Raw genomic sequence first — 17,625 nt, forward strand, 5'->3', positions numbered from 1 at the left:
GAACCCTTGTGGGAATCCTTGTGTGGAGGCCAAGAACAGGGGCTGGCATATGAACAGGACTGTGGGTCACAACATCCAGGCTTGTGATGGGAAAGCCAAGGGCGCAGAGTCGTTACCAAAGTCACCGTGTGCAAAACCAATGACAGAGCATTAGGACTCATTCTGCTGCAATTAGAAAGTACAGCCCTACCCAAACCAAGGAAGATCCGTCCCATGATAAAGTCATGGTTGATAAAGATGGAAAAGATTCTCAAGATCAAAGGGTCCACTCCTGACACCAGAGTAGAAGGTACAAGACTGACTCCTCAGAAAAAACTCAGGAGAATGTTTCTACTTTCTGTTTTTCAATTACGACAAATGGCAAACATGTAGTTTTAGTCAGCTTGACTTATAAAGTAAATGAATAGAGCAAAGCACTACTTCTTTTGGATAAACTCGTTTTCTTTTTTCATTAACATCATTATAATTGAGCATTTATTGTGTTCACACAGTGTGCGAGAAAACACAGAAAGATGGTTCGACTCCATCAGTCAGGGTCTAGTATGGAAAAGAGAAACCAGTCTAGGTCTTAACAAACAGGTAATTTAAACTCGGGAATGAGTTTAAACGATAGAAGAGCAGAGAGACCAATCAGAGGACAGTAAGACAACCCAGGGATTAGCCACAGCAGTAATCAGCTGTGACTCCTCATATTGGAGTAGCTGGGTGATTACTGGGTTACGAGGCAGGAGTCATCTGGCAGAAGCCAGAGTCACAGTGGGGACTGTCCAGGGGGAGCTGGGACCACAGGAGACTCAGCCACACTGAAGCTGCCAAAGGAAAACAGGAGGAGGAGAAACACGTTACAGAAGTAACGTATTTCTAGCCAGCTCCTGCTTTCAAATCTTCCACCAGTGGCCCCCATTGGCCAAACCTATCAGGAAGCCAGAAGACAAGCGAGCCTAGGAAATGAAGTTCCTTGTCACTTAGAGAAGATCACAATAAGAGCAGAAAATGGATCTCAGCGCAAACAGGCAGTTTCTGTACGCTTATCCTACAAGTATACACGCCATGATAATGTGAAGGTTTGACATGGGGCAGGGAAAGATCAGAAAGTCTAAACACCTTTGTACCACCTCGGTTGCCAACTTACCAAATGATTGTGGGGAAGCTCCTCAACTTCTGAGTCACAGGTAAAATGGGTACTGGGCTGGTGAAGCGGGGAGCAGGTAGTGACTTCTATTGTCTGTTCTGTTCAAAAAGCACCTAATTTGCATAGGGTAACTGTGTTGTGGGTCTTCCCTTGCCTGCACAGGGAAGAAATCCTCCCCAAAAGACTGGCTTACCAAGATGTTGGTCTCCTCTCTATTAGGCTGGGTTGGAGGCCATGCTAGCATATTATTACACATTCCACTTGTGCCCTTAGTTAGGTATGTGGCCCCCAAGGCTGCCTCCATCAGCTTCCATACCACTTCCCCAAAGAAACAATCGGATTTGAGATGAGGTCAAATCTGAGAAATACTGTGCAGGAAGAATGAGGACTTAGTAAGTGATGTGCTGAAGAAGAGGGAGAAGGAAAGGAAAACTTCTGTGAGGTAGCCAGCTGCTAAGCTGGCCTCCAATAACCCCTTCCTCCTAATATTTACATCCTTGTATAGTCCCCTTCCATACTGTACCAGGTCTGTGTGCTCAAACAGACCTGTGTAGAGCAAACAGGCAGCTGCAGTACACTTATCCTACAAGTATACAGGCCGTGATAATGCAAAGGTTTGACCTGGGACAGAGATACAACAGGATACAGTAGAGGTGATGGCATGTCACTTCTGAGACTATTTTAAAATCTGTGGTTTTCATCTTAGACTATCTTTTCTCACTCTCTCCCCCATCATTTACTCTGGGCCATGAGTGTCATGAAGTCACTCAGGCAGCCTAGGGAGGCACCCACATGGTAAGAAACAGAGACCTCTGGCCAACAGTCAGTAAGAACCAAGGCCTGCAACAGCCACATGAGTGAGTCTGAAAGAGGATTTTCCAGCTCCTGGCACACCTTGAGATACCTGCAGCCAACAGCTGGACTGTAACCTTGCAAGATATTTTGAGCAAGAGACACCGGCTAAGCTGCTCCTAGATTCCCGAGCCTCAGAAACTGAGAGGTAATAAATGTTTGTTCTTTTAAACTGCTAAGTGTGGGGGTAATTTGTTATGCAGCCATAGTTAACACAGACTTTTCTGAGGTTTCTGGCTCAAGTGATAAGATGGATGGTAAAGCTACTGAACAAGAAAGGAAGAACAGGATGGGCCCAGGGAGAAAGGTGGAGGGCATGCACCTGTTTAATTTACTTATAAAGGGCTTTACATAAGCACATGACAGACGACACTTTTATGGACACAGAAAGGATGTTTTCCTAATCCCAAACAGTGTGATGTCCATGAATGGGTTCAAATGTCTGAAATCAGACCTGCCTCAGAAAATGTGAGAATGATGATTTGATGAAGTAGGACACATAGATATTGTAGGCATATTTGAGTCAGTTGATGGGGGGCTGGTCCTTCCACCGACTGGATTAAAATCCACCATGTTGTCACCATCCTTTCCTTCCCAGTTCAGTATTATGTCCTCTTTAGCTATCGAGTTCTAGACAGTTTGTTCTAGAATTTCGTCCTGATCCCTTCGGTCATGCTCTTGAAAGCTCTTTCTGCCATTGTGCATCTGGGCACCTGACCTCTCCCATCAAGGGTGTCAGTTACCTGGCCAGGCCCCCAGCAAGCTCTCACCTCCACCCTCCCCAGTGTGCTCACATTTCTCTATTCCCACCCTCCTCTTTCCATGGCTGGGTTATCTTTTCTGCTAAAGTCTAACATTTTTTTCTAGCTTCCACTTGGTATCCACAGCTATAACTCTGAACATGTAGATCAAGTTAGCAATCTAAAAGCCACACCCCATTAATATACCCATGTCTGATAGGAGACTCAATCACATTCTTACTGAAATCCTTTCAAAAGCAGGAAAACAATCACATAAGAGGGAGGTCTTAGGGTAGGCACACCTTGAAAATGTAAATTCTTTGTGCTCCCAGCCTATTATTTTCTTGGCCTTTTTCTCTTCATCAGCTGCAGGCTCACTCCTCCCTTCCCAACATGCCCAAACCAAGCTCTAGGGAGTTAAGAGTCTCTATAACCAATGGCTTTTTGCTCTTTCACAAGCTGATATCCTATGCATGTCTGACATCACAGTGCAAACCTGAAATCAATCTACAGTTGGGTAGCTACATTTTAAGTGTGAAGGTTTTATCCTCTGAATAAAGCTCTACTGGTGGAATCTTGGTCATCTACCAGCAAATTTAGGATGGGTGAACATGGGGCCTTCCCAGAGTCATGAAATCATACCCACTACATAGTGACTCCAGACTAAAGATGGCCCCCATCATGCACACATTCAAATGAGAACTATATGGAGGGCTGATTCCGTGTTTACCCATCCGTGCCTTCCCCTCCACAGAAGGCAGGAAAATCAATGTGTGTTTATAATGAATGTGTAAACACAGAAATAAATGCAGCTGTGTTTATCTGACATGCACAGCACTTTGGGAGGCTGAGGTGGGAGGAATGCTTGGGCCCAGGAGTTGGAGACCAGCCTGGGCAACATAGCAAAACCCTGTCTCTAAAAATATATTTTCTTCTCCAGAGAACCCTGCCACACGGTAAAGTGAGAAAACAGCTCTTACAAAAGGTAGAAAGAACTTGGTGAGCCAAGTTCATGCCACTGCTCTCCACCCTGGGTGACAGAGTGAGACCCTGTCTTATAAAATAATAATAAAATAAAAAATAAAAATAAAAATCACAAAGATAATATACAGAGTTTCCATATATTCCATACTAAGCTTTCCCTATTATTGGCATCTTATATTAGTATGCTTGTCATAAGGAGTGAACCAATATTGATATATTTACACACTTCATTCAGCTTTATTTAGTTTTTCCTCAACGTCTTTTTTCTGTTTCAGGATACTATATTACTTTTATTTTATTTATTTTATTTTTGAGACACAGTCACGCTCTATCACCCAGGCTGGAGTGCAGTGGCACAAAGATGACTGACTGCAGCCTTGACCTTCTGGGCTCAAGTGATCCTCCCACCTCAGCCTCCCAAGTGGCCGGGACTACAGGTGCCCGCCACCACACCCAGCTAACTTTTTGTATTTTTAGTAAAGATGGGGTTTCGCCATGTTGGCCAGGCTGGTCTTGAACTCCTGGCCTCAAGTGATCTGCCCACCTCAGCCTCCCAAAGTGCTAGGATTACAGGTGTGAGCCACTGCACCCGGCCGGGGCACCACATTGCTTTTAATCATCATGTCTCCAGGCTCCTCTTGACTGTGGCAGTTCCTTAGACTTTATGCTGACCTTATTCGTTTTCAGAAGTGCTGATCAGGTATTGTGTTTAATGTCCCTTGACTGGGATGTATCTGATGCTTTTCTCATGATTAGATTGGAGTTAAGAGCTTTTGCGAGGAAGACCACAAAGATGCCATTTTCATCATATCATACCAGAGAATAAACTATCCCCATAAATTATCACTGTTGATATTGACCTTGATCATCTTGCTGAGGTAGTATTGTCAGATTTCTCTAGTGTAAAGTTACTTTTTTCTCCCTTTCTATTCTGTTCTCTTCGGAAGGGAGTCACTGACTGTGTAGTCCACACTTAAGGAGCGAGGAGTTATGCCCCACCTCCTTGAGGACAGAACATGTCCACAACTAACTTGGAATTGTTTTGTACCATGGATTTGTCTATTCTTCCTCATTTGTTTATTCAATCGTTTATTCACATCAGCTGGACTAATGGCTATTTCATACTCTTGGATATCATTCGAAACTACTTGATATGTTTTGTTGCTTGGCTTTGGGCATGAGGAGCTCTTTTGGACGGCCCTTTGTCCCTCTGGCATACCCCCATTGCTGTGGGTTGTTGCTCCTGCTGTTTGAGGGCTTCCTTACTTTCTGACATTACAAGATGCTCCAGGCTCATGTTGTATATTTCCTGCCCCTCTTCTGGACATTTCTCCAAGAAGTCCTAGTTCTCTTCATTGGAGAATGGTATCAGAAACTAAGATCTGGGTGCTAGGTGTGCTTACTTCTAAGACTCTCTCAGCTGACAAGCCAAGGTACAGTGTGTGTGTGTGTGTGTGTGTGTGTGTGTGTGTGTGTGTGTCTGTATACATATATATATATACACACACACACACACACAAACCCTTGGAAACACACATATCTGTAATTATTTCCATATGCAACCATCCATATCTATATTAAGCTATTTCATTTTGATACTCATAAGTTTTATTCTCAGCTGGGATACAGTACAGGTGGGAAATGGGGAAGCCACTAATGGAACTTAAAAGAAAATATACCAATTTACAGATTTTCTTGTATTTCTGTCTAATTTAAAAACAGAAATTTATTGAAAGCTAATAAATTTGTTTTAAATACACTTGAAAGCTTTGCATACAGTAAGTGACATGTGAAGATCAAATTCAAAAAAAGTCATTCTCTTTCTCACTTGAGATGCAGATTTATCTAGAAGCTTCCAGTCATTTTATTTTCTTACCTGTAAAATGAGAATAAAGAGCTTCTCATCCCAGCCTGAGAACTTAGAGTGGGTATAACTGATAATATTCTGCCATTCAGGAACAAATATGTAGAAACTATTTTAGTTTTAATAAATGTAGACTCTGTCCCCTGGAAGAATAAGCTGTAGCGAATTATGTTTTTCACGCAACTGTAAAATTTTGTATTTTCACACAATTATGTTCATAAAGTATTGTGATCCTGATAATTACAATTCATTTATATCACTAAGAAGTTACTTCTGTCTAGCAAACTGGCATTCTTTACTCATTTTAAGTCCTTAACATACCCAAACAGTTACCAGTACATCCTGAGATTTATTCTGCAGCGCAAGGGAAAGTTGATAGAGAGCTGGTGCTCATTCACAATTGACTGTAAATAAAATTCCCCACCCCAGAAAAAGGGGAAAAAAGAGAAAACATCTTTCTAGGATTTGTTTTTTAAAATAATTTTTCTTATCCTCAGAAGACTGCACAAATGGCATTAATATACTAACACATATTCTCAAACTTCCAAGGATACAGTTTAAACATCTTCTGTGATCATATATATTTACTGAATTATCAGAAAATGAGATATCAAGAGTAAATTTATCATTTGAAGGAGCAAAATGTGCTCAAGGACCTCTTTAATTTCTTTATAGAAACCATCATTTATCCATAAGTACTCATCACTTTTACATGTCACTTAATTCACCAGTCTAATCTCTTTCTTTGCAGTGAGCACTCAGGAGAAAGTCATGTTTGAGGCCATAATTATTTCTTCCAAATTCTGCCAATAGTTCCTTCTTCCTCATTATTCTAGTTCAAAAATGAAATATCTAGGAGTATAAAAACTACAATTTCTTAGTTAAATATTCAAAGATAGTATATTGTTACATCGTATTGAAATTCCCATCTTTAATAATTTCAAAAAAGTGTGAAGATACAATAAGAACACCTGTTTCATTCTTTCACAGTCTCCAAAAACTATCTAGTAAGTTATTCTATAAATAAATCACTATGCTTTTGTACCAAGGTAAGTTTGCACCAACCCGGCAATTTCGCAATGGCTGCCTCAGACTCTAACAGAAATAAGACAGGAAGTGAAGTCATTCTGAGCAGGGTGGGAGACCAGAACAGGAGGTAAGATTAGAGGCAAGGAATGAATAATTAGAGCTCAAAGTCAAAGTGAGGCTTTAAAAAACCGTATCTGCAAGGTGTTTTGGGGGATGAATTGAGGGAGACATGTAAGCAATTGCCGAAGACCACTGCTTCAATTAAGGAAATCCAACGCTATAAAAGAAGGCTCTCAAACCCAGCTAACAGAGGTCAACATTCCTCCATCCAAGCTGTGCAATAATTACCATATTGATTTGCAGTACTTTAGCACAAATAGGTAAAATATGGAGGAATCAATAAAGTTTGATTTTAAAATTCTCAAATTTAAAAAAATTTGAACAACTGTTGGAGGAAGGACAATAAGAAAGATTTTTAAAAATCTGAACAACTGTTGCAGGGAGGGCTGCCTAAATGTATCCTCTAGAAAACGATGCCTCATCAATTCCTTCTCCTCCAGTGAAAACTCAGGAGTCTTTCTGGTATTAAATACCAAGAATCACAGCCAAAGAAGCCAGTGTGCAGTCTCAGAGGACTGTTATGCTCCTCAGAAACAGGTCTTTTGTATGCTTTGGGGGAGTCACATTACATGAAAACTGACGAAAGCCAGGGAGGCGTAGCTGCCAATAGACAGGTACGGTAAGCAAGGCACAAAGCAGAGCTGGCCTTATGTGAAAGCGCTTTGCCAGGCTTCACACCAACCCAGCTTCGTGGCAGTCTGGTCTCTCAAGGGACTATGAAGGAACGTTAAGCAAGTATTCACTTAGAGACGCATCACTCCCATCTATAGCACTCCAAGTCACTAGCAGAGATCTCAATGGAGAGCGAGGCTCAGGATTTCATCATTAAGCTTGCCTTTCAATCTCTTAACTCAGAAATAGGGATGGCTTCATAATCTTTTCATCCTGACTTAAGGGAGCTAATCCTATTAAGGGTTTAGCATGCCTGGGAATTTACCTGCTTCACTGTAGGTCTAAGGATTTGAGGCTACTTGGGTATTATCACAGAAGACACAGGAGCATCTCTGCAGAACCGGTCTCATGTTTGAAAGCATCCCTGCAGCGTACAACATTAACAGGCACGGGGCTTCAAAGCGCTCGGATAACCTACCTGCCACTCTGGTCTGAGGTCCATTTAACTGATCGCCCTTCGGGTTTAGTTTTGTACCATATCCTGATAGCATGAGGAAAGTCAGTAGCTGTCTGAGCCCCTGTCTTCCTGATCTGCAAGCTCCAAGTGTCAGTGTCAAACAGAAGTTCCCCACAGCCAGGAGCCTGGCTGCAGCAAGCATAATAGTCTAACTGCTCCCTCCAACGATTTGCAGGCAAAGTCACAAGTTCATGTACAATCTGATTCCTGAACTCCTCAGAAACAACCATGAGCTCAGGAGACCTTGTAAATTTTTCCAGACCTGGCACAGCAGCAACATCCACCTCCTCGACTTTTAACACAGATAAATCACAGCAGTCCAACACTAGCAAAAAATCCTCACTGCCGTGATTCCCTGTGTCACAGCAGTACTTTGAGCTAGAAATCCCAGAAGCATGTTCCTGGTTGTCATGGTTACCATCTTTATCAGAAGTATCTTTTTCACCTTTACTACAGATTGCAAAATCATTATATTCCATTTCAGATGAGAAGGTCCTTGCATTTGTCACAGGAATATGGCAGGGTTCAGGCATCCCAAATTTGCAGGCTTTGTTTGATTCTGACTGGCAGGCTTCCTCAACAGAGGTATTCTGTTTCTTGAATCTCTTTCCATCCTCGAGGAAAAGCACTATGGTCCCCTCAATGACTTGACTTTCAAAATCCACATCCAAATCCAGTACATAGTGCTTCACAAGTATATGGCTGGTGTTGGCCATGAGAGGCAGGTCATCTCTGGCAGGGTCCAGCTGTATGTCCATGATGTGGTTTATTGTTTGAGGGATTTGTTAAAATCTCAGATGGGGTTTCCTATCTGCCTTAATCTTCCAGAATCATAAATAGCTGCTTATCAAAAAAAAAAAAAAAACTGATGTCACAGATTATGGTTCCACAACTTTCAGTCTCCTGGCAAAAAAGGAAAGCACAATTAGATAAAATTCCAAATAAGACCTAAGTGCTCCTGCAACTGCTGCTCCTGCAAGTTGACCACCATCCTTAAATAATCCCCCCAAGTGGTAGGTGCTCATGGCTAGAAGGCTGACTTATCTTTCTTACTGACATGAAAGAAAGCTGCATTATGGGTTTCTAAAAATATTTCAATTACCAACTGGATGGCAAGGGCCTCCACAAAGCCAGAAGAAGCACGCTCCAATGAGAACTGTCCTTCTTTTAGAAAACAGCAACTGTTATGCAAAAGTGTAACCGAGCATCACTGTGCCTCTAGTATTAAAAGATATTAAATGTATCCCTTCTAATTTTGTGCATCAAAAGATAAGTGTTTTTCCACTGTGATTCCAAGTAACAAGTGTGAATGAAGACTAAATGGCCCCATACATTTTATTCCTTGAGAGTAATAATTTAATACATACAATGTAACTCCAGGGATTAATGTACTTTTCACATTAAGACTGCTCTCATATCAGCACTTCCAGTAAATTACAGGAAAATGAGCCAATTTACCAGGAGGACATTCTAAGTATTCCTTTGAGATTGTTCACGGAGATTTTTCAAATTTATAGTTAAATACTCAAGGTATATCATTACATCTTAATAGCTGAAAACCCATTAACATTCTGGATAATAGCCTTCTTGTGGCAAACAAAAGGTCTTCTCAGTTGAAAAAAAAAGCATGCAAATACCTATAAAAGGAAGGAGAGAAATTAAAATGTAGAAACAGATGTTACAATAAAATGCACAAGTTCTTCATAAAAGTTCTGAATCAAAATGTATTCTTATTGTATACTAGCAATCTGACTAAAAGAAAAATTATTTGAAATTATTTCAGTCCCTGTTGTGTACCTAATTTCTTTCAGCATATGCTGTTCTTTTTTTATTCTTTTACCAAAACCAAAAAAAAAAATGGCAGGGGAACAGAAAGAAAAACTCTGACAGAGTAGATATATTTAAAATAATTTTCGTATTTCTAAACATCAGGAGGCATTCTTTCAACAACTGCAAAACATCATTACTTGCTTGAATTTTCAAGTAAATCAAGCCCTCCCTTTGTATCCTAACTCCTCCTCACTTCCCTGCCAGCTTTATCTGTATCTCTACTAGACCCTTTTATTTCTTTTCCTTCTAGAATCTCATTCTAGGTTAATATCCCATTGATTTTCAGTTTCTACCTCTCTACAGACAATTTAATCTTCAAAATCTCACCTAACCTTAAAAAATCCTGCCTCCTGCAGCCTTGTACAATCCAGTTTCTAGCTACTTTTCCAGTCATAGAGACAACATTCCCTTGCATCCTTGTCCTCTAGCCAAAGGGCCTACTCAAAACACTGCTTCCTGAAGAGGACTGGACTCTAGGCCTCTGTGCCTTTTGGCCTAACCCATGTGCTGGATCTGGAGTGCTCCTGGCTCCTGCCTTCCACCTCCACCTGCCAAATCCCATTCTTCCTCCATGTCCCAGTTTAAGTGCAACCACCTCCTGAAACCCTTCCCTGGTCCTTGCTCCCTCCCCCATCGAACTATATGTGGCACACTTTCAGTGCAACAGGAGTAGAGAGAAATCAAGGATACAAAGAATAGTTTGAATTTACTTTATGGAGAAGCTGGTATTTCCCTTGGTCCTGGAAAAGTGAATGAGCACAGAGGATAAGCCAGAGTATTTTCTGTCCTGTCATTTTGAATAATAACCTTCGATAAAGCCGTTGGCTATTTCTATGTAATGAGAAACAGTGATCTCAAAACTTCATTCTGATGGTGGCTGTGGCTGCTAACATACAGTATTTTGTTGACTGGGCATCTTTGAAAAAACTTGTTTGATTTAAAAAAAAGCCCTGAACACACACATGTTCACACACACACAGAAGGAAAACCGGCATCAGCTGAGACAAGGGTCAATTTAGTGGCTGGCTAAACTATTACATTCAGAGAAAAACAGTTTAGTATTTTTAATATTATAGATATAATTCTTTATTGTCCAACTCTAACAGATTCCTAAATTCACTTCTAAAAATCAGTGTAATTAGGCATAAAATATATTCTACAGAGCAGTTGTCACCACTTTTGTTTCTGGTGGCAGAGAATGAGGCTGCCCTAGAGCCCTATCCACTCAAGCCTGTTAGCAGAACCACTGTTATGAAAAGCCATGGCTGGCTTTCCAGCGGCTAACCACTGCCGCCTCTAAAATAAGTGTACTACGTGGTATGTGTTTTAAGTAATGAAACGTTTGTCACCCTGACTGGCAATCCATTGGTTCTCTTTAGTGGATTCTTTCGCATACTCTCCACAGAGGCAATTCTAAAACTTTTAACTTTCCAATTCCATGCTTGCTGACTCATTCTCAGCTGATGATCTGGACCCCTGCTTTGCTAATTCTGAATCTCTGCAACTCAACCATACCTCAAAGTATCATTAGTTCTTCATAAGTATTACCTTCTCTTGATTCAGAGGGAACAATGTCCCTTCTCACCAAAGCTTATTAAGCTTATTCTGCCCCACTGAATCCCAACTTCTGGGGCTTTGAGAGAGCCAAATAAATAGCACATTCCTCTGCCACCCAGATTCTGAATGTAGCGAGAAATAAGATGAAGATATGGAAAAGGCAGACCAAAATATCGCCACCGATGAAGGCTAAGCTGGAGAACATGGCTTACTGCGAGAGCCAAAGGTACATGGAAACTGAATCCCAAAATTAGGTTTATCCACATGGTCACAGGCAATGCTGGATCAAGTTAAAGCTTCCAGAAGGGGAGGTAGCCTCCCTCAGGTAAGACTTAAGGCCTGGAGGAAGAGAGAAAAATGGCTCTCTGTGGTCAGGAGTGCTGCCCAAAAGCAAAAGAGAGGAGATGAGCAGAGCACATCCAATTTCTTCTTCCCAAATTTATCAGACTATGTCACCCCACCTCCTTTAGGATAAAGGCACTAGGAGTGTTACACTGACTGAACTCCAACAAGGAAGGAAACATGAGAAATAGGGAAGAAGTGTTCTCTCAACGCCATCCCCTTCCACTTACTTGAACCGTTTCATTCAACATTTTTCTCTTGCCAACATTTTCTTCCCCTCAATGATTACACCCTATTCTGAACATTCAAACATCCCTAGGGTTGCGGGCTCAAGCGATCCTCCTTCCTCAGCCTCCCAAGTAGCTGGGACCATAGGTGCGTGCCACCACACTCATGTAACTTTTTAAATTTTTGTAGAGATGAGGTCTTGCCATGTTGCCCAGGCTGGTCTTGAACTCTTCAGCTCAGGCAATCTGCCCACCTCAGCCTCCCAAAGTGCTAGGATTACAGGTGTGAGCCATCACACCTAAGCCAACCTTAGGGTTGCCATCTTTTTTTTTTTTCTTTTTTTTTTCTTTTTTTTGAGACAGAGTCTCGCTCTATCACCCAGTGGCACGATCTCGGCTCACTGTAAGCTCCGCCTCCCTAGTTCACGCCATTCTCCTGCCTCAGCCTTCCAAGTAGCTACTGGTGCCCGCCACCACATACAGTTAAATTTTTTGTATTTCTGGTAGAGACGGGGTTTCACCATGTTAGCCAGGACAGTCTTGATCTCCTGACCTCATGATCTGCCTGCCTCAGTCTCCCAAAGCGCTGGGATTACAGGCGTGAGCCACCGCGCCCGGCCTAGGGTTGCCATCTTTAAAAACAATCAACAACTTCATTTGGCCTACATTAAGTCATCTTTATTTTATTGAACTTTGGAGCTGAAAAATTCCTTAGGGCTCACTCAATCCAACTCTCTAATTTTACAAATGAAGACAGTGAGTCCCAGAGAGGCAAAGCAATTTGCTCAAGGTCACCCATTTCTTTTTGTTTGTCACGAACAGAACATTTCCCACTTGCTGATGCTTTTCCTTGGAATTCTCATCTCCCAGGTCTCATGGCCATCTCCTTCATATTGTCTAAGTCATAAATCAAATGTCACCTCTAAGTCTCTCTTCCATATCTTCCTTCGACCTTCTTTATCTTCTTCAAGTTATGCAGACTAGTAACCAATCCTTATTGTAATAGCTTTGGGGGGCAAAGGAGCATTTTTAAGCCAGCCCCAGAAGATTCTGAAGAGCACTGTCACTTCTGCATGTTTTCCAACCTAAATTATGTATGTCTATTAAGTTGTTGCTTATTCGCCTATGTCTTACTTGTCTTAGATTCATGGATGACCTAAATCATCTTTCTCTCTGCGAGTACATAACGCTCACTGACGTCAATCAGGGTCACAGCCCCACATTTAGGGAAAAACTGAACTGCCTGTGGTTGCAAATGCACATATGTGGCCACCTTGCAAGGCCTCTCTCAGCAAATGGAAACCATATTTCTAACCAGTCCGTTGACTTCAGCACTTTTGGCTATTATTGTGCTCCAATTCAAAATGCCAGCCTGTCTCACTGAAGCATTTTTCCATTCTCTGTCGTAAGCCATAACATATAAAAGTCCCCCCTTATAAAAACCAATGGTTAGTTTTACAGTGGGTAACCATTGCTGTGTCTAAAATAAGTGTGCTAAAAAAAACAGAAAAATAAAATAAGTGTGCTATGTGGTATTTTAAATGCTTAAATGATTGTCTCAGCAGCACCATTAAAGGCTTTGAAAGGATTAGCATACAGTAATATTTTTCTTAAGAGGGAAGAGGATCACATACTAAACAGAGCTATGGCACAAAGAAGAAACTGCTCTGCCATTCTCAGCCATCCAAAGTGGAATGCACCCATTTACAAATGTGGTTAGATATAACCTCTGTAATGCCATCCCCAATCTCCCCAACAAAAACAATTTCATTCTTCTTTCAAGCTACAAAGCAACATGTATCCTCACGACTCTAACTTATCCTGGCTCATTTTATAGTTACCTCCATCCTCCAATGCTCTAAAAATTCCTTGTAACTCCTGAATCATTTTTGTGTTCATGACCAGGTTAAGTGGAGTATCCTCAACACAGCAGGTTCTCAATAAGTATTTGTGGAATTGCCGTCCAAAGGTATTTGTGATTTCAACGTCTAGTTACTTATACAACAGGGATTCTAGCTTGCCTGTACTCTATAGCCTAGTGCTAAGTTATTGCTTAACAAACATCTCCCTCCAGATGTCTCATGTTTTCTTCTCAGGATACACCTGTGCCTCTTTTTATACATCTTTTTACTTGTAAGCAACTGGGGGAAAAGGAGAAATTATTTTTGCATATATGCTTATTCTATAGCATAGAGCATACTGTGAGTAGTTACTATTTAATTCCACCGATTACTTGATCAGAGAATGACAGCTTTCTGCTATTCCAGGTGTGTTCATTATTTAGGATATGCCAATTGCTCTTAATAACAGCTAGTGTATTTGCTGAAACACACTGTTTCTGGGCACAATTCTTCACACACTCAAATGCATATAGTCACAGGAACATAGCTTACTACTGTGAAATTCAATAATTTCAGAATTAAGAGGAAACTTAGAAGTTCAAATATACTGTTTTGTGTTTATAAATGTCACACTGACATACTACTCTGCAACTTCTTTCACTCAATGGTTTTGAAATATAGACATGTTGATGTATATAAATCTGTCTCTTTTAACTGCTGTTTAATGCCCCCACAGGAATATTCTATAATTTATCCATACGTTCCCCTACTGATAGTTATTTGAAAATTTTCTTGATTGCAAATGATGCTGCAATGATCCTCCTTATGCACATCTCCTAGCTGCACACGTGCAAGTAAAAAGATGTGGCATAAAAAGGGGTACAGGTGTATCCTGAGAAGAAAACATGAGATGTCTAGAAATTCCATTTTGCCTGATGTTAATATTGTCATACCTACTTTCTTTTGGTTTGCTTTTTCCTGGCACATCTTTTCAATCCCTTTATTTTTAACTGCTCTGGACTCTTTTTGCCTTGGCTGTCTTTTTAAAACAACATTTGGTCAGCTATTTTAAAAATATAATTATAATTTTTAATGACTGAAATGAATTTCTTTACATTTATCACAATTACAGTTGTAATAGCACCATCTCAATCAACATATTTTATGTTTTCTATCACCCATGATTTTCTTTGCTTCTTAGCTTTATTTTTCTGCTTTTTATTGAATTTTTCTACATTCCTGTTTTCCCCTCCACTGTTTCGTAACTTACACAATCAATGCCTTTAATATGCCTAAAGTCAATCTCGAATAACCTTCCAAACAATATAAGGACCTTAGAAAGTTTTATAACCAGTCTTCCCTCTTCCTTACTCCATACCAGCTTCCATATTATTGTTGCTATTATCTTAGTATCACACAGTTTGTTAAAACTCCATCCAACTTTTTTAAAGTCAATATTTATTTGTATTTACAAATATATTCACCAGCTTCCTTACGATAATTTATACATTCCACTCCTTCCTTCTGGGTCCAATTTTATTCTACTTGTTGCATGACAAATTAACTTTGTACCTTCAAACAGCAACCATTTTATTATATTCTATAGGTCATGAATGTGGGTAACAGTCAGCTGGGCCACTCTTCTACATCTTATGAATCTGTCTATGTTACTCAATGGTACTCAGTCAGAGGACGGACTTGTCTGGAGGGTCTGGTGTCCAGAAAGCCTGCTTATTTAAACTTATTTAAATAAGTTTATTTACATTTAAGTAAGTTGATTTAAATAAAGCTTATTTAACACTGAGCTCTTGGAATGGTTGGACATCTTCTATGGTAGCTGGCAGCCCCCAGCATGAGCATCCCAAAGAACCAGTTGAAAACTGCATGGCCTTTTCTGACCGAGCCTCAAAGTCAACATGGTTATTATTGCTACCATAGTCTATTGCTTTCAGTGCAAACTCATAAGGCCAGTCTAGATTCAAGGAGAGGGGATTAGACTCCACCTTTTGATGGGGGAGTGGCAAGGTATACTGTAGAAAAGCATGGAAGATGGTATTGTTATGGCCATTTTTGGAAAATACAACCTGCCACAATTTCCTTTTTACTTAAGTTTATCTTTAGTAATTATTTTAGGAGGAGTCCATGGGTAACAAACTCTTTTAACAGTTGTATGTTTGAAAATGTCTGTATTACATCCTCTCTACTGAATGACCACTTAACTAAGTGTAGACCTTTTGTTGATAGTTATTTTTAATTAACACTTTGAATACATGACTCCACTGTAGCCTCGCATATCTTTTTGCTGATAAGAAAGAAGTTTGTTATTAGCATGCATTTACTGATATGTATGTGTTCTTTCTCCCTGGTACATGAATGTGGGGTGTGTGTGTGTGTGTGTGTGTGTGTTTGTGTGAGAGAGAGAGAGAGAGACTTGTGTGTCTGTATGTGTGCTGTTTCTAAATACCTGAAGTGGAAGGGAGATTTCCTTACACTTCAGTTGATCATATTGACCAGAAACCCACAGACTGTGATATATCACTTAATGGTCCAGACCCACAATTCCTTTCGGTGAAGAAGTTTTCATGAGGCTGGGTGCAGTAGTTCATGCTCATAATTCCAGAACTTTGGAGGGCCAAGGTGGGAGGATCACTTGAGCCCAGGAGTTCAAGACAAGCCTGGGTAACATAGGAAGACCTCTCTCCACAAATAACAGCCAGACATGGTGGTGTACACGCCTATAGTCCAGTTACTTAGGAGACTGAGGCGGGAGGACTGCTTGAGCCTGAGAAGCCAAGACTACAGTGAGTCGTGATTGCATCACTGTACTCCAGCCTGAGCAACACAGCAAGACCCTTTCTCAAAAAAAAAAAAAAAAAAAAGTTTTCATGGGTGCTATATTCACGGTCTGAATGACGGGATCAATAGAAGCCCAAACCTCAGCATTATGCAATTATACCCTTGCAACAAACCTGCACATGGAACCCCTGGATCTAAAATTAAAATTCCAGTTGAAAAAAAAAAGAAATTTTCATGTAGGGTATTCTTCATTGCATAACATTAGGGGCACCATAGCTATAGATTACCTTTTATTATCACAGAAGCCCAGAGAGATGATTAAAGATTGAGAGGTTAACAATATGTACAAAGAAAGAAGCCCAGATACACAGAAAACTGGATTATATCACTCAATCAACAAATATGTGGAATCCTCTTCCATTCTTTGTCTAGTAACTCTCTGGACCCCATCATGTCCTCAAAGAAAACATTCCTGACCTCACTGATTAAGTCAAATCCCCCTATTATTAGATTTCATAGCTGTGTGCTTCTTAGTAGCACAACAAACACAGTTTTAGTTTTACATTCAGTTTTACATGTGTCTGCTTGATTATTTAATTAATATAATTCTGCCCTCTCCTTAAATGAAAGGGAGTACTACTTCTGGTAATAGTGGAGTACCTTCTGGCAGACTAATCCTCCCACTGATAGTATATAAACTCTAGACAAAAAGACAAAATTTCTGAAGGCCCATGAGAGTGAGCAAAAAGCTGACAAGGACTGTAGGGAGCCAACATGTGGAAGAAGGGAATGGCATTGAGCTTCCTGCTTTATAGTTTTTCACCGGAGGGAAAGCCCTAGTTGGTGCCAGGCAAGGCAGTTAGTTAACCCATTTATGCCAGAAGTTGCCATTTTTCTTTTTTTGTGAAAAATCAGACCTTGGGCCGGGCGCAGTGGCTCACGCCTGTAATCCCAGCACTTTGGGAGGCCGGTGGATCACGAGGTCAGGAGATCGAGACCATCCTGGCTAACACAGTGAAACCTTGTCTCTACTAAAAATACAAAAAATTAGCTGGGCGTGGTGGCGGGCACCTGTAGTCCCAGCTACTCAGGAGGCTGAGGCAGGAGAATGGCGTGAACCCACGAGGCAGAGCTTGCAGTGAGCCGAGACCACGTCACTGCACTCCAGCCTGGGCGACAGAG

General features: G+C 40.8%; 1 protein-coding gene across 9 annotated transcripts in view; it reads right to left on the bottom strand.

The window, feature by feature from the left end:
* The window catches only part of AOPEP (aminopeptidase O (putative)), a 361,345-nt gene that overhangs the window by 318,479 nt on the left and 25,241 nt on the right, over positions 1-17,625 (bottom strand). For all 9 annotated transcript variants that reach the window (XR_004027058.1, XR_004027063.1, XR_004027075.1 and 6 more), the window contains exon 2: positions 7,812-8,753. Coding sequence is in view for 5 of the 9 variants with exons in the window: in XM_030800182.1 (XP_030656042.1) it covers positions 7,812-8,608 (797 nt within the window). In the remaining 4 variants the exon portion in view is untranslated. The remainder of the gene's footprint in view (positions 1-7,811; positions 8,754-17,625) is intronic.

This window comes from Nomascus leucogenys, chromosome 1a, assembly GCF_006542625.1.
Source record: "Nomascus leucogenys isolate Asia chromosome 1a, Asia_NLE_v1, whole genome shotgun sequence".
Lineage (NCBI taxonomy): Eukaryota > Metazoa > Chordata > Mammalia > Primates > Hylobatidae > Nomascus > Nomascus leucogenys.